This window comes from Prionailurus bengalensis, chromosome X (genome assembly GCF_016509475.1).
Source record: "Prionailurus bengalensis isolate Pbe53 chromosome X, Fcat_Pben_1.1_paternal_pri, whole genome shotgun sequence".
Classification (NCBI taxonomy): domain Eukaryota; kingdom Metazoa; phylum Chordata; class Mammalia; order Carnivora; family Felidae; genus Prionailurus; species Prionailurus bengalensis.
In genome coordinates this window covers 91678954-91697284 of record NC_057361.1, presented here as the reverse complement: position 1 = coordinate 91697284, position 18331 = coordinate 91678954, and the positions used below count along the sequence as shown (strand labels likewise).

The window sequence follows — 18331 nt, the reverse complement described above, 5'->3', positions numbered from 1 at the left end:
ATAAACGTTGAAAAAAAAAATTTTTAAAAAATAAATAAAATAAATAAATAAAAGGCAACCTTGGGGCACCTGGGTGGCTCCGTCAGTTAAGCGTCCAACTCTTGGTTTCAGCTTAGGTCATGATCTCACAGTTTGTGGGTTCAAACCCCATGTCGGGCTCTGTGCTGGCAGGGAGGGGCCTGATTGGGATTCTCTCTCTCTGCTCTCTCCCCCCACTCACATGCTCGCTCTCTCTCAAAAAAAAAAACATAAAAAAAATAAAGACAACATTAACATTAAGGGTGCACACTTGCAAATGCATATGAAGCACCAAAACGACTGGGAGGAATCAGCAGGACTTTGAATTCCAGATTGTTCTTTTTAGTCTTGAACTTCCACGAGAAAGCACTGTTCAAACCATTCCTTAAGGAGAGAAGGAGTTATCCATGTTTTTCAGTCAGTGTGCCAGTACACCAGAAACTTGGCTTGGGTTTTTGTTCCCCGGGAAGATTTGGGTATAGTTTTGTGTCAAGCAGTAGTGGTTTTGCCAGGAGGTCACCCAAGTACTGGCACAAAACAGAAACAGCAGCCTCTCTGTTTTCGCTGACCTCACGTCAGCATCACTCAGTTGGTTCTTGCTCTCCAAAAGGGCAAGTAGGATTCTTCAAAGGCTTCCAAAAATGGCGGCTTCTACAGCACTGAAGATTTGGACAGGCATATGATTCCCGTCTTCATTCACCTCCTATGGTTGTGGCAGATACACCACAAGAGCTGCAGGGTCTGATGGTTCTTTCTTCGGCACCACCGTCACATAAGACTTGGTCTCCAGGTCATGGTGTTACAGAAGTTTCTTAAGCCATTCCTTGCTCCCGGCAGGACTTTTTGCTGGGCCCACTTCAGTGTCTGAAAACATGTCTTTGGAAATCTCTCGTGCATTTTCACAGATCCCTTGCACGGAAAGTGCTTCATCGTTCTTTTGCCGGTCTTCAGTGTAAGGGCTTAACATTTCCATCTTTTCCATCCTTGGGTCAGCAGGCATAAAGCATCTCTTGAGCGACTCAGGTGTACAAGAGGCAATCCTGGCTCTAAGAAGAGTTTTGGCCTCCTTTACGGTACAAATTGTAGCCTCACTCACACCACAGGACGTGCGACGCTATTTGTTTTACCTTGAAGGAGCAGATCGTGGATGTCCCTTTTCTCTTCTAAAGACACCACCCTGCTTGCCTTTTTGGCTCCTTGCTGGGGTAGTTGTACTTGTTTCACTCTCTTCCACCTCAGTAGTCACATTTATAGAAGCCATGTTTAAGTTTAGGCTAATTAGCACAACCTGACGACTATCTACTAGAGATTCTATAGCCCTTGGTATTACAAATGGTTTTATGAACAACACATGGATTCATGTCAATATGGTGTTGTGATGCTCAGTGCCATAGGGCTGATCGTGTAGGGGACAAGTGGCACAAGACTGAGAGAGGAAACAAATGGCTCAGAAGTTTCTTTCCACCTTAGGATACAGCCAGAGAGACCATCATGTGGCAACTTGGACTGACTCCTGCATACTCAATTCAGGATTTTCACGGTCGTCATAAAGGTATACAGAAGTAAATCCACCTATACTCAAATTTCCAATAAGGACAACTTCCAGTTAGAAAGGGATTACTGTTAAATTCTCCCCTCTAAGTTATCAGAAAGAAAAGCGCTGTTCATAGATTCAAGACAGTACTGCGGCTATGATTTCCCTTGGCTTAACACTATGAATTCAATTTTATGTGCAAGGCAAACACGGTAGAAGTGTATTTCCTGTCAACCCACAGTAAGTCAATCAAACATTATCCTCTGACAAAAGGCAACCTCTGAAGATGTCGATGCAAAGGCCAGGTAGGCCCTGAACAGCCACTGCTCAAGAAATGACTACCCAACAAAGAAAGTGACAAGGAAAGAATAAACTGGCCCCTTTTCAATGCCCGGCCACTGATACTTTACTTTTATCCCCTCCTCCTGGGAAGATAGAGCGAAGCCTGGCTTTCTTATTCTTCTCTTCGGGGCCATGGGAAGTGGTTTGGAGCTGTGGTTGAGTGCCGAGGAATCTCGGTTGTTACTATTCATTCTCAGCGGGGGAGCTGGGGGTTTCTCTTCATTATCCAGACTGTCAGACATTTTCAGTTACCACTGATGGCGCAGCTCCTAAAGAACAGGAGGAGAAAACAGGAATTAAGAAAGAAGAGGCCTAAAAGACCCATCTAGTAAAATGGGGGCTCTAACAGCTCAGACACAGAAGCATTGGTCTCATGGCTGTCTCCAGTTTTGTGGGTTTTGTGATGACCATTTTGAGAGGTTTCTTTTCTAGAGGGGAGGGAGCTGCCTCCTGAAAGACCAATGATGCAATTTCCCAGAGAGGAAAGTGAAGGCAGTAATTAATGGCTTTTCAAGATGTAGACACAAACACATAACTTTTCTATACACATAACACAAAACACTTCCTTTTCTCAAAAATGAAACTCTATTTTCTGCCGTCTACTCTTAGCCTTTTAATAAACAAATTATGACCTTCTTTAAAAATTCTACCCAGGGTGCCTGGGTGGCTCAGTGAGTTGGGCGTCTGACTTCCACTCAGGTCATGATCTCACGGTTCGTGCGTTTGAGCCCTGTGTCGTCGGGCTCTATGCTGACAGCTCAGAGCCTGGAGCCTGCTTTGGATTCTCTCTCTCTCTCTCTCTCTCTCTCTCTCTCTCTCTCTCTCTGCCCCTTCCCCGATTGTGCTCTCTCTCTCAAAAATAAATGAACATTAAAAACAAGCTAGAAATATTTCTACCCTGACTTTTGTGATGGTCAGGAAGCACAACTCCTCAAAGTCTGGAGCTGTCATGGGTTTGGCTGTTGATCTTTAATGGCCCCAAACAATGACCCGTTAGCTGCTCTGACAGCTTGGGATGCTGCTGGCATTGGATTCTTACCTGCATGAACCAGGCTTACAAAACACACTCTACTGTTTCATGTCAAAGAACTGGGGCGTGATCTAGTAGACCTGACAGTTTCAGCAGAGTATGGGTGTAGGGACCGGGGAAACAACGCTGCATTTTCAGGTAGCAGGCAGAAGATAAAGCTGAGCCAAATGTCACCATGAGCAAAGAGGAGCTAGCTCCAAGGAGAGGACCACTTCCTGAGGAGCCATCATAACCTTAAGCTGGTCGTGCTTTATGTCCTGAAACGAGGAATGAGGGACTTGGCCTCGGTAAGAGGGCTGTTAAGGGCCGGTCTGGGTTTTAGCAACTTACCCCTGCTCTCAATGTCATTACTCGTTAGCATCTTGTGCTCAGGACGGAATACATTCGGGTTTCATCCCACTGGAAGGTAAAGTGGACTGGAAAAGCATGGACTCCCCAGTGAAACATTTCGGCTTCTGAGTATTTTCCTATTCTAATTCAAGTCCCTCCACTGGCGACCCAAAGGGACACTCGCCATCTCAAATCACGTGTTAAGAATATCTTCCAAGTGAATCTCCAGTTTGAATACAGGGAAAATCAAATCCCACTGCAACAAAATCTGCGTAAATTCATCAAGTGTTAACTGGCACTAATTTAGGAGCATAAGAGCTCTCCAAAAATGATTTAGCAGATCACTTTCTTCCAACAACATTAATGAGAAATAAGCTATCGTAATTATTTTACACCTTTAGTAGTTACAATGTGTTTGTTATTTTCTTTTTGTTTGTTTTTTTTTTACATTTATTTATTTTTGAGAGACAGAGGGAGACAGAGCACAAGTGGGGGAGGGGCAGAGAGAGAAGGAGTCACAGAATCCGAAGCAGGCTCCAGGCTCCGAGCTGTCAGCACAGAGCCCGACGTGGGGCTTGAACCCACAAACCGCGAGATCATGACCTGAGCCGAAGTCGGACGCTCAACCGACTGAGCCACCCAGGCACCCCATGTGTTTGTTATTTTTGGTAATGAATTGTTACATCGTGCCATGTGGAAAATTTTCCAAATTTTACTATGTCCTAAATTTTCTCCAATTTAAGTATTCAAGAATAGGCGAGTACCAATTAATATTTTCTCCAGCTGCACAGGTAACTGCCAGCTAACAATGACTGACCTGATCTTAATTTGGACAACAGATCTCTTTTCTTTCTCTTTCTCTTCTTTCTCTAAGTGTCACGTCTTGCATTATCTTCATGGATTTAAGATTGGTTCTGTATTTTTTCAGCAATCATGATCAGGGAAATAGTAACAAGCGTTTGGTCACCACCAACCACTTGATTAACCTCACATTTCCCTATACAGGCGAAACCACGGCACAAGATAAAATGAAAAACCGTGATATCAAGGATAAGGCAGATTCATAGATACTACTGGCATTAGTACGTACTTCGACTAGTACATGAAACCGGTGTTGATGGGTCTGCATTCCCTCTTACATTTTAAATTTGACCCTTCTAGGGGCGCCTGGGTTGCTCAGTCTGTTAAGCATCTGACTTTGGCTCTGGTCATGATCTTGTGGTTCGAGGTTCGAGCCTCGCATCAGGCTCTGTGCTCAGGCTCAGAGCCCAGGGCCTGCTTCGGATTCTGTATTCCCCCCACCCCCTCTGCATCTCCCCTGCTCACGCTCTGTCTCTCTCTCTCAAAAATGAACATTAAAAAATTGTTTTTAATTTGGCCCTTCTAAATTCACTGTTTCTCCAGAAGAAAAGTGAGTTTAAGAGTGACTTCACCAGTGGCATTATTCTGTACTGGACAGGTCCATAGTTTTAATTTAGTCACTGAGAAGAATTTGCCACCAGGAGAAGGCACTGTTTTCTGTGGGTTTTTTTTTCTGTTTTACTTTTTTGGGCTTCAAAATAATGCCTGGATATGGATGGGGTGATTATTACATAAAGCTCAGATATACAAAAGATAGTTTGGTAAAAAAAAAAAAATTGAAAGCCACCGCAAAAAACAAAAACAAAAACAAAAAAAACCCTGAGGATTTAAATAGAAATACCTAGAAGATAGGTTTCTGAAAAATGTGTCTCACAGAGAGAGAGAGAGCTGGGTGATATATATTTTCTGATGACATATTACATAATTTAAGATGATGGAAGTTAGAGAAACAGGCATGGCTTCTTTAATTTGATATACAAAGCTGACCTTATATAATAGGGCAAGTAAGAGTCTGGGCCCATCAGGGTTCTAGTACACCTACGTAATTCAAAAGAATACTAGGCTCCTTTGTTCTTGATATTTAGGTGTGGCTAACGGAGTGGTGTTTTTTTGTTACTAATTACTCTCTGGCTAGAGACTCAAAAGGTAGGTGCCCTGCTTCTTTTCAAGCTGCCTGATTACTCTGACCTTATTTGACCAGGTATATTTCAGGCTGGGGAAAGAAGGGGTACTTGGGATAGAAAACTCCCAACGATGCTCCCCTAGAATACACTAGATATCCCTGGCCAAAATTTCACTACCACATACTTGCTGTGATCCATAACACAGGCATCGTGTGAAGGACCCAGCATATATGGGACACCTTTCTGCTGCGCAGCAATCTGGGATTGTTTTAACGCTACTCAGCTCATCTGGAGACTGCAAGGGGAACCAGAATACACCTTTCACACAGATGGAAAAGAAGTGGAAGGATCTGTGTCTAGTTCCACACTAGAAACGTGGAGCATGAAGCCAATAATCTTTTGGTTTTACTTAGACATTTCAGATTTGGTATTGCTTGAATTGTCCTGATATTATTTCAGTTCTTTATTACCCTTTCCAACGCAAACCAATCTTCATCTTCTAATTATTCCACAGAATTCTGAGATGGTGACAAAAGAATAGTGAGGAGGCTCTTGTTATCTTTAACTTGCCTTCAAACCAAGTGCTTCGAAGCATGCTTTTAGAAGACCCATGGAGAAAGGGTATGGACCTGTGAGGAAGCTTTGATGTTAATATGTTTGTTTCCCAAGTGGGAAGTGTCTCCAATTATTCCACAGACGTAGAAGAATGGGGGATTCTATTATGTTATGTTTGTAAACAATACCAATTTACTAAACCAGGTCCCTCCCCTGAGACAGCTTTCTACAAAGGATACTATTAATGGATTGCTGGTTCAATCTGCCTATGATGTCATTATTTCCAAGATCTTGAAAGAGACTATTTTGTTCAGGGCGGCTGTAGGCTCTATTTCAAGAATTGTACAAAAGCACCATTATTCCCCAGGAACCCAATCAAAACACTGTTTATCTTTAAAGTTTAACTGTTGTCATTCACTTCTGCAACACAACAGAAACTTGCAAGTGAGTGGCACGTTGGATCTAGCCACAGGCCATTTATTTCACTTTTAGAGCTTGGCCCTTAGCATCGTGGAGAGAAAGCAAACTTTAATGGACAACCAGCCACAGTTTATATCTGCTCACAAATTGATTTCATGTTTGGCTATTAGGTTTTTCAGTGAGAATTCGAGTGGCTCCTGCAGATGGTGTATATTTTTGATCCAGCCCTTGGGACTTAATGTGGCTTACCAATGTTCTGTAATTGTAATTGAAATTCATCAGCAATAAGAAATAAGCCTCTTGTTTCATGATAACCAAGGAGCCTGGACACCCCTTTTCCAGAGTACTAGGAATGATTACTTCTCTCTTTCCCTGCCTCCTTATCTTTTTTTCTCTCTCCACTCCACACTCTACCATACCCCACCCCCAAGTGTGAGGGCAGGCCTGCACGGGCAGGCATGTGCTCACAGGCACATACTCAAATACACACACACACACACACACACACACACACACACACACACTGCACAGCCTTTCAGTGACTTGCGTTTTAACAGAGATTTGGTGGAAAGCATTTTAATCAAGATCCATGGCATCTTTAGATGAAATGATTAGGCATTATAAACAACTGCCATTAATTTCTCATTCCTCAAAAATGCATTCTCTTAATCTGCGCAGGGCCACACTAAACACCCAGAGAATGCTCAGTAGATTAAAAGAGAAAGCCACCAACTTGCAGGTTCCGGGAGTCAACAGGAAAGACAGATGATCAATTATTCTCTAGCTAAGATGGCCAAGATTCATGCTATGGCATAGGTGTTGAATTAAATACAACCAAAAACGCCCATTGTGCCCATTTGTCACGGGTGCTCTACCCAGGTGTGCGAAGGGTGAGAATCCAGAAGCACTGACCCTACAGTTTTCAAGGCCATCTGTTAAGTCAAAAGCAACTGAAATAAATGTTTTCATCAGATCTGGTGCCATCAGAGACAACTCCCATGTCTGTATCATTTTGTCTGCTTTCAAAATCTAAATAACTGTTTATTTGCATATTTCCCCAATGAGAAACACATTAATACTGGCCTCCTTTCAAAAACAAAAGCCCAGGCCAGCAGATGCACAGCCATGATCTAAAAATCCCAGAGGTAAAGTTCCCAAACCACCAGCCACACAGAGTTATGACTACAGATCGGTGAGCACACCAATATTGCTTAATACCCTCTTCGTATCAAACTAGAGGATCTAACACAGAAATGAGACATAGCCTAGGGGAAATTTCCAGGGGGAACTCCCTAACGTTTCTGAAGAATAGGGTTGCAAGACATCTCGAACTGATCAGATGACAGCCAGACTGACAAGAGCACAAACGAAAGGAGATGGATTTTAGGATCTCAAAAATGTAGTAAACAAGTCAAAGAACTCTGTGTTAACACATGTAACAAAACAAGAGAGTATTTCAGATTTCCAGAGTTCAGGAACTCTTTTTAAAATTTTTTTTTACATTTATCCATTTTTGAGAGACCGAGAGAGACAGAGCATGAGCATGGAGGGACAGAGAGACAGGGAGACACAGAATCAGAAGCAGGCTCAGGCTCTGAGCTGGCAGCACAGAGCCCGACACGGGGCTCGAACCCACGAACTGCGAGATTACAACCTGAGCCAAAGTCGGACGCTTAACCGACAGAGGCACCCAGGTGCCCCTGGAATTTGGGAATTCTTGATGAACAAAAACTAGCTCTAGAGGGCAAGAAATACCGAGTTTTTTAGTGGCAGATTCCAGACTTGGAGGTAGTTCATAAATACAGGTTTAACATCAGCCAATGTCTCCTTAGTGATATTGATGCTGGGTTGTTCTTTGTATTCAAGGAGGAGGTTGCTTCTTTTCCTACCAGAAGAATGATGTATATGCTGAATTATACTTTGGTGGTGGGGAAAAAGGGTTCGAGAGTTACCTGCTGGCTCCTTCCTTGGCTCCCTTGTGAATAAAAGCACACATTTTCAAGATAGCTAGCTGAGACTCCAGGTATGGACTGTGACTGGAAAACAAATTGTGCTTTGCTAACCAGCCTACACGGATACTAAACCCACTCATCTTGGACACATCATTAGCAACTGAACCAACCAGCTTATGACTGATAACATGGGATGTGGTGGACTGTTTTTAATCACACACACACACACACACACACACACACACACACACGAAAAATCACCTAGTCTTTCATAAAGGGGACAACGTATTATATAATTTGAAAGACATACTATACATTGCTTTGCATTTCTACAGCCACCTGCATCTGAAGATGTCTAGCGACTTTTCAGAGATTAATTCCCATGATATGCTAGGATGCCAAAAGAGAAGGGAAAGGACATTCATCTCATTTTACAGGGAGAATGAGCCAGATCAGAATCTCCCAGCAGCTCCAAACCCATACTCCTTGCATTCCTAAGCTAGGCGGAGGAGGGACAACCCAACCACTAACTACAGGCAGCTGGATGGGCCCAACTTAGCATATCCATCATCTTGTCTCAAATTGCACATAGTTATTATACATGTCATTCCCCCCACTAGATCATAAGCTCCTTGAGGGTAAGGACCCCTCAGTCATAACTCTATGCTTTCACACCGCCTACCTAGTACGGGGCCGTGTTCCCAGCTGGAGTTAAATACGCACGTCATGTAATAAACAGAACTCTATACATTCTAGGCATTTATTGCAGCTCTGAGCAAGTTTTTCATAATGTTGCAAAAGCCTGTATGCCCACTCAAAGCAGGTCTGAGCCAAGAAGCCGTGGTTGGAAGAGCCAGCACCAGCCTAACTGCCAAGCAATTGGGCACCGTGTAGAAGTCAGCTGCCATCTGATTATCAACACCTCATTTTTTCACTGTACCGATCGGTCATGCCCAAAGAGCTTCCACTCTTATTTGAGCTGAACACTAGCATGGTGAAGAAGGGTGTACCATCCCCATTGTCGACATGAGGGATTTACAGAGACCACAGGTCGACTTACCCAGGGTCACAAAGTGAAAGAATGCAGACGAGAATCTCAAACTCTTCTCAATTCCCCTTCCATCACACCGATACAACGTGTAGCCAAGTAAACGACCCCCCGACACGCACGCTCTTCATATATACACTTCTGCCTTCTCCAAATATTCATACGGCAGTTCTAGCTTTTTCATGTCAACACACTTGAGGCCGGTACTTACTGATTTCACCTGCTTTTCTCATCCAAAGACCCAAGGCTAGGTGATTTCCTGACAGAACTCCAACAGGTTTCGTTGGCCAGTGGTACCAATTCTTAGACGGCTTTGTTTTGGAGCTCGTCTGTTCTGGGGCACTCACCAAGGGAACTCTGCTACCAGAGACAGGGGTGTGCTGTTTCAGAGAGCCTCGCCTGGGAGATACCATTACAGTGTGTAATGGAGGGAAGCCATTTCTCAGATCGTTTGATCAGGAGGAACTGAGCTACTTGTTAGGCAGATTTGCAGAAGCAGCCGGACAAGCAAGGGAGGCACTGGCTCTTTTTACAGCCGCCTAGTTTCAATCTTAGATCCTGCAAGAGATAGCTCGCTCTTGACATACATACAGGCACAGTCACACAGGATACATTTGTGTTCTCTCTCATACACACAAGCAAATGAGGTCAGTTCTGCTGTGGTCCTGTTCTCTGCTAACATCTTTAATGAGCAACTTCCATTGTTTTCAGCAGGAACTTGACATTAATTACATTCAATAAAGCCAGCATATTATAGTTGCAAATTTCAAAGATAGGTTGCCAACAAGAAAGTGGATACATAGATCCCAGCATCCAGACCTCATATACTGCATATGTCATGTGGCACAAACAGTCCTTTTTCGAGTGGCTTCTTAAGTTTCTAAATGTATGCAGCACCATACATTAATATTCATTGTGTATGCTGCATGAGCTAATGCCAAGAAAATGCTAATGATCATCTGATGTGTATTTATATTTGCAAACTGATACATTATTACAGGTTTCAGCTTTTCATTTCCAACACTGATGCTTCTAAGAAGAGAGAATAAGATGGGGAAAGAACAGAGGCAGAAAATTTTTTAAGCATAAAAAAACCCAAAACTGAGTATCTTGAAAGATGCCTCAAAGTAATGTGTGGGAAAAGGAAAAGAGAAGCAAAACCTAGTAATAAAACATTTCCTAATTCTCAGAACAGAACTTAGTATCCTTGGAAGCATTCGGATGGAAAAAATTAGATGCAAGTGGACAGCCCCAGCAAGCAGGATATGGTAAACCAATGTCTTGAGTCTCTGGAGTTGTAGCTGCTGTTACTATGCATGGGTGATAATTATACCTTTCCCTGATCCACTCTAGTGAAAAAGCCACAAATTTCCTCAAATTTGGGCCTAAAAATTCAATTCCCAAATGTGCTAAGGCTTTCTGTATACCAAACAGATGCCTGGATGTTGTTTTCCAACCTGTGTACCATGGCTCATCACTGTAGGTCTTTACACTGCTCTCAACTGCTCTGTCCCCCAAACCGGTTTTCTGCAAGAAGGCGACCATTGTGTATTTGAAGAGGAGAGACACTTAGGTTCAGTTGAGACCTTGCTATCATTTCTAAAGCAGGAATTTAGATCCAGTTGGCAAAGTTAGTATTTTGCCAAAATGAACGAATGAATGAGCAAATGGCATCCTGTCAGAACTGGAGGTCAAAGAACTTGGCCTGGCATCAAATGCTGTCACTCTTTTTCAAGCTTTTGCCCCTTGACCTCAGTTTATGTGTCCACATTTCAAGAAAGCAGAATGTGCATCTCAGCATCTTACTTGGGGCCCACGGTTAAAGAAGCAGAAATACTACCTATTAAAAAAAAGGGGGGGGGCTTTCCTCAAATATCGGAGGAAGAATTGGACGCCGTACGGCCTACTTTCCATCTATCCCACTGCACAAATGGTAGATTAACATTCAGTTGGCCGTAGCCTTCTTTGTAGGAATTCTCCATCTCCTGCCTCCACCAAAGACCATGTTTTGGTCTTCACAAAACTGGCCACAGGTCTGGGGAAAAGATCATAATCCACCCTAAGAAATTCCTGATCTAAAGGAAGACCTCGCCACTGAAATCGCTGGTTTTCCCCACTTACGCAGGCTCATCGTTTACAAGTTGTTGGATCTACCAAGCAGTCTGTCCTCCTTGCTGCCCATGACTCTACTACCTGGCCGCAGCTGCCACTGTCCGCTTATAGAAGATACGGCTCACCACTGGTTCCTGCCGGAACTGATGACCTACTCCAGCATATGTTCGGCTCTTCTTCCTCGGTGCTCACACACACAGAAGAAGAGGACTGTCCTGTGTGGAAGACTTTCTGTGGCCCTGGGAAGCCCCAGGGTTGAGACGACGGGGCCCAGCCCTCACCTCGAAGGAAGGTAGGGCAGCCTGGTAGGAAAGCTGCAGATAAAGCAGAAGCAGGGCTTGGCACAAGGAGCTGGAGTCAGCAGACCAGAGGGGGAATCAGGCAGTAGCTCCTAGATTACTCCTGTGAGCCTGGACTGTGGCCTAGCACACGTTCTGACAAAAACTTGGGTGGGAAAAAGGACTGGAAGGCTGGAGTTCATAATAAATTATATAATTCTGCGTTATAACTCTGCGTCACACAATGTTTGTCTCAGAGTGCTCTTTCTCCTTTAAGACTGAGCCTAATACCCTTGCCTGCACCCACAGTCATGTCCGCCAATCGCCAGCTGGTTTTGGCCTCTGGTGGTTTGTCTCGGCATGCCCTACACTCTCCTGCCCAGCTTAATGATAAGGGTCTACAGGCTATACAGCTGCATAAAGAGAGGACAAGAAAAGATCTTATGCCAGCCGAACATTGCTTCTTATAGGAAAAGAAACGAATTACGTGCAGTCTCCTTGTTAGTTTCTGGTCGACTTTTGTTTCAAAGAATGCTGAGACCAAAACAGAAACCTACTACCCTTCGAGAGGTCAGATTAGATAGTAACTCCAAGAATATGCCTCGGGGCGCCTGGGTGGCTCAGTCAGTTCAGTATCTGACTTCAGCTCAGGTTATGATCTCACGGTTTGTGAGTTCAAGCCCTGTGTCAGGCTCTGTGCTGACAGCTGGGAGCCTGGAGCCTGATTCGGATTCTGTGTCTCCCTTTCTCTCTGCTCCTCCCCTGTTCATGCTCTGTCTCTCTCTCACTTAAAAATAAACATTAAAAAATTAAAAAAAAGAGAATGTACCTCTTAAGTAGCCCACCTATGCATGCACCCATGTATTCAAACAACAAATACTGATTTAAGCTTATGTGCCAGGCACCATGGCACGCAGTGGAAGGTAAGAGATAGTTAAACGCCTGGTCCCCAGTGAGATTATAGGCTTGAGTGGTGAGCTTCCTCTCTGGATGCATATTATATATATAAAACATACATGAAATATACAGACAAAAATACAACTACAAAACAACTATTTTGCATGTGTATTGCCAAATGTAGAGTGGTAAAAAAAAAAAAAAGGAGGGACCATGATCGTTCACAAGAGGGCAAAACTCTTTAACTGACTACTGTCTTACTAGATGAGAAATCAGTGCCAATAATCATACTTCCATGCATAAGGGAAGTGTTTGAAATTGTCCCAAAGAACATCACTGCCTTGCCTTTTATTTCCATGCCACCAACATTCACATGTACCAGGCTCTGTGTCAGGTACAGAGGGTGTATGGAGACAGATAAAGACCAGTCCCTGTCTTCAAAGAGCTCAGGACAACAGACATGCATAATAGGAAATACAATGCAATGAGACCCTAGGCATAGGAGGCTTTGGAGGGACAGAGAAGGAAGGATAACATGTCCCCAGAGGGGTCAGAGGATACAGCACTTGAGCGGGGTATTGAAGGATGAGGAGGAGTTCACCAGGATGTGAAAAGTGAAAAGCATTAGGTTGGTGTAGGCCATTATTCAACAGCATATTCCAACCAACAAATACTCCAATCATGCTAGAATAGCTTTCTTAGTTTTAAGCCCCTATTTCTGAACTAAGTGATGCTCATGCTGTGTAAAAGAGAGAGAACAGATCTCAAACCTCTGAAAGAAAGTAACATGTATGACGCTTTAAAGAAGCCAGGCCACTGGCTCCTAGTGAACTACAGAAGAAGAGATACGTATGTTATGATACACAGCAAATTCTAGAACTGGAACCATATGTGAACAGATCAGACCTCTTTTGGGGAATGTATTAGGAAGATAATACTTGGAGAAAAAAAAAACCCTTCCTTTCATAGTTCATTTAAGAACTAAGTTGCACCCTCTGTGTGTGTCTCTCTCTCTCTGCCCCTCCCCGCCTGTGCTCTCTCTCTCTCTCTCTCATAAGAATAAATAAACATTAAAAAAAGAAAAAAAACAACTAAGTTGCACCCTGTTATGCACCTTTAACTCCAGGTCTTAGTTAGGTTTTTTATAAACCTAAAAGAATTATCTCCAATAAAAAGAAGAACCGTTCCAGATCTACTTCTGGATCACTCTGTGACCTTGAGGAAATCACTCAATCTTCATAAGTAAATTCATTCTTTCAGCATTTCCAAAGTGTCTGTATAGTCTGTGCCCAAGTAGGCAGAGGATGCTTTGGAAGTACAGTGGAGGAAGGGTAACTCATACTGCCCAGAAGTCAGAGGATATAGCACTCAAGCTGGGTACTGCAGGATGAGTAAGAGTTCACCAGACTCCAGGGTAAGACATGAACAAGGCACACTGCTTGCCCTTGAAGAGACTTAAAGTGTCATGGGTGTTGGCCATGACAGCTCAGTGCAGGATGACAACAGGTTGCTACTGAAGGACAGAGTAAGGGACTCTCAAAACCATGAAGGGGACTTCATGGAGGACATACACTTGAGCTGAATTAGGGAGGATGTGTCTCAGGCACAAGGAACATTATGTGTTAGGCCCCAGAGGAACTACAGGTCACTTGGCCTGACCATAGTAAAGAAGAGGGATGGGAAAAAATAAGATCAGTAGAGATGAAATGAAGAAGGGTTTTGTATGCCTTTTTCTGGGGTTTGGACTCTTCCTGTTAAGATAAAGACGTTTCAAGTGGCGGTGGTGGGGGCACGGTTAGCTGTGAATTTCGGAATTATTACTTGGGTGACAGGGTAGCAAGATGTCTAAGGTTGAAGACTCGGGGGAATTTTTCCCCATGGGGTGGGATGTTCCAGGTAGCAACATGGAAATAACCTCTTCTCTGGAAGAGACAACACTGAGAAGGTGAGCCGGAGGAGAAGGAAGCACAGGCAACATGGGATTAGCAAGACAGGAGACAGGAGAAGAGACGTTTCAAGAGGGGCCTCTGTTTTTGACCAAAGATGGCAGGGATGTTAGGCCCGGTGGGATTAATTGGTCTCAGGACCCTGAATGGAAATACATTTCTATCCCAAAAGGCCCCAAAGGATGTGGGAGATAAAATTCTTTTTTTCAGTCTTTAGGGGTTTTTCCAGGTTTACAGAGGTATAATTGACAAATAAAAACTGCCAAGGTATACTGTGTGATGTATGTATACACTGTGAAATGGTTATCAATGGTTAACTGATATATCTATCACCTTACACAGTTACTTTTTTTGGTGCGGTGAGAACACACAACATGAACACACAACATCTACTCTCTTAGCAGATTTCACGATCCAGTATTATTAACTGTAGTCACCATGCTGTATATTAGGTCCCCGGTTTAACCTTTTTAGCTTTTGTTTTGGATTCCAACTAGAACTGTGTGTCACTTTCTGTTTTGTCTGGCTTTTGTTCATTTGTTTTTTGGGGGTCTTTTTAAACAAGAGTTGGGGTGCCTGGGTGGTTCAGTCGGCTAAGTGTTCGACTCTTGGTTTTGGCTCAGGTCATGATCCTATGGTTTGTGAGATCGAGCCCCACGTCGGGCTCTGCACTGACAGCGTGGAGCCTGCTTGGGATTCTCTCTCCATCTTTCTGCCCCTCCCCTACTCACACTCTTTCTCTCTCTCTGAAAATGAATGAATGAATGAATGAATGAATGAAAGAAAAATAAATAAATAAATAAATAAATAAATAAATAAATAAAATAAGACTAAACAATTAGCTTAGAATGGCGGAAAAAATACTAGCCAAGCTGGCAGACTGATAACAAATACAATTATGTTGGGAGCCCTTCATATTAGCAGCCATGAAAGCACCAGTATTAATCATATTCCCACAAGAATAATAAGGACAAATTGTTCTAATGTTTCTGGCCAATATGACAGTATTTGTGAGTTTCAGAGAAAATACATTTCAACTCTTATATATACTTTACAAACAAACATAAAAATTCTACAAAAACCAGTAAGTATCTACAGATGGACCTCGAATGTGTAACTTTTGCAAAAGTCAACATACAAAGAAAAGAGAACACAGTGACACGTCGTATGTCTCAGCAAAAATTAAACTAGGAATATCTAGTGGGAAGCAACACAAATATCTACCCATCTCAACTTTGAGAGCTATAAATCACATAGCAAGTAATAAAAAGCCGGAAGGAACATCCATTCATAGGTGGTGGAAAAAATCTCTCTAGCTATCTGGCCCTCTCAACAGAGATGCCAAGATGAAAGACGATAAATACAAACACGACAGCTGTTCTACCATGTTCATCTGGCCCCGTGAAATGGTTCAGCGGAGAGCTGGACATGTGGGGCTGCAGATATTAATTTAAAGGCCATCGGCATGGGAGCAGGTACAAGTGCCCAGGAAGAGTACAGAATGAGAGGGAAGAAAAGGCTTCTGGGGAACACCAACATTTAGGGGCTCCAAGAGGAAAAGGAACCAGAGATCCCTGAGGAATGTGGTTAAAGAAATGGAAAACTGGGTATAAGACATTCCAGAAGCCAAGATAAGAGTACTTCACTTTGAGTATGGCTATGAGGCAATCAATCAACCAATCAATCCTACACAAAGGTCAAAAGCCCTCCACTTTGGGTCCTCCCATGTTCTCCCTAGAGTTTACTAAGGTTGATGCCAATGTGTAACTTTTGCAAAGGTCAACATACAGAGAAAAACCACATTGACACGCTGTATGTCTCAACAAAAATTAAACTAGGAATATCTAGTGGGAAGCAACACAAATATCTACGCATCTCGACTTTGAGAGCTATAAACCACGTAAATTTTCACGTCAAGAGAAACAGCCAAGTGGCACCCGAGGCCTGTGGATGTGCTTCAGAAGGTTTTAAGAAATCCCAGACTCTGGGGGCACCTGGGTGGCTCGGTCAGTTAAGTGTCTGACTCTTGGTTTCGGCTCAGGTCACGATCTCAGTCTCCTGAGTTCGAGCCCCACATTCGGCTCTGTGCTGACAGTGCAGAGCCTGTTTAGGATTATCTGTCTCCCCCCTCTCTGCCCTTCCCCCGCTTGCATTCTCTCACTGTCTCAATCTCTCAGGAATAATAAGTAAACATTAAAAAACTATTAAAAAAAAAAAGAAATCCCAGACATTGAATATCTGGTGTTACTTGAGCAGAATGAACAAAACCACATGGCGTGCCTGGAAAAAGATTTTCCTTTTGGTAGTCAGTAGTGTCACGGTGGCCACACGTCACTCAGCCTTGCTGCAAAGGGCACTCTTATGAGGTCACATTTGTTGCACTCTTGCAACCATGTTGGACGTTGTACAGGATGCAAAGAAATACAATGTGATAGCAGAAAAAGCGTAACTAGTGTTCACATTTTTTCCCCCATAAGGATTATGCTCAGTTCGAACAGCTCTAATTTGCTGACTGTAACCCCCAGAGGCTTTGCCAAGCAAAGATGCAAATGGTCAGTGTGGACTGGTACCATCTCAGCCTAGTACTGCTGCTAACGAGCTTCATGACCTTGGATACATCCCTTGGCCCCTCTAAACCTACTTCCTCATGTACAAGAGGGGACTACCTCCACTAAGACGTTGTGAGAGTCAAATAACTCACATGTGGGAAATGTGTGGAAGCGACTCAAGATATTCTACCAACAGAACAAGTTTACAGTTACTACCACAGACCTCACGAGCCATAAACCAAATCGCCAGCAATCATTGAGATCTTCTGCCCCAGGCACTCTGGTAAGAGTTACTCTTGTACAAGTTCACGTAACTTGCATAACCACATTAGGCATTCGTATTTCCATTTTGCTGACCTCCAGTCACCTGCTGAGGTTGTAGAGGGGAAAAGTAAGCCTACAATCGCCTGTCTGTGGGACTCCAAAGCCCATGCTCCGATTTATGCTTTCTCCATCACACAACGGTTTCACGTGGTATGACATGTTCTCAGTTACTCACAGCCTTTGCGTGGACATGAATGTTCCTAGGGCTTCACAGTAGACTGTGTCTTCACTGTGGGGTTTGGGACCAAAGCCTGGAAATGGGCAGACCCTCTACCCACAAAGCAGACATTTCAGTGTTAGAATCAAGGGCAGAGTGATGTCTGCAGTTAGAGAGCAGACTTCCAGCTCCACCGGGATCAGGAGTCTCTCCTAGTCCTCTCTCTCAAGTTTCTATACCAGCAAATGAAGGGGACATCACTGAGGACTCCATGCTGTCAAGGGGAAAGTTGTAGGGCTCAAGGGGACATTGACATGAGCCAGAGACATTGCCGTGGCGGCCAGGTACGCATGTTCCGGAATGATAAAGGAATGGAGGCAACTCTCTATAGATTAATTCTATTTGTCACTCCTCTTCTCAAATGGGGATGAGCACTGACTCCTAGCTTGTGGTTAAGCAGAACTAGAAGGAAAGCAGGCAACAAGTCCCATGAAAATCAGGTCCTTGGCTGCAAAGAACCATGCTCTGTCTCTGTTCTCTCAGGGTTCTGTCCCTTTGATAGCACCTACCTCAAAGGGCTGTGGTGAGGATAATAAGATCATTTGTTGAGTACTTCCTGTAGGTCAGACATTGTGCTAAATATTTTCATATGTTATCTCATTTCACGCTCATAACAACTCAGTGAGGTAGAGGCTATTAGTGTCACTCCCATTTTACGGATGAGGAAACTGAGGCTTAAGAGGGATAACTAATTGACTCAAACAAGGTTCTGCAGCTAGGAGGTGGCCAAACTGGGATCCAAATGTTCGTCTGCTGACTTCAGAGCTGGGGCTCCCGATTCCTCTATCATAATG

At 43.5% G+C, this 18331-nt stretch overlaps 1 protein-coding gene across 1 annotated transcript in view; it reads right to left on the bottom strand.

Annotated features, from left to right (window-relative positions):
* PAK3 (p21 (RAC1) activated kinase 3) overlaps window positions 1–18331 on the bottom strand; it is a 120888-nt gene that overhangs the window by 90480 nt on the left and 12077 nt on the right. Inside the window, 2 exon segments of the mRNA XM_043570614.1 lie at window positions 1963–2028; window positions 2031–2163. Of these exon segments, the coding sequence (XP_043426549.1) occupies window positions 1963–2028; window positions 2031–2136 (172 nt within the window). The 5' untranslated portion in view covers window positions 2137–2163.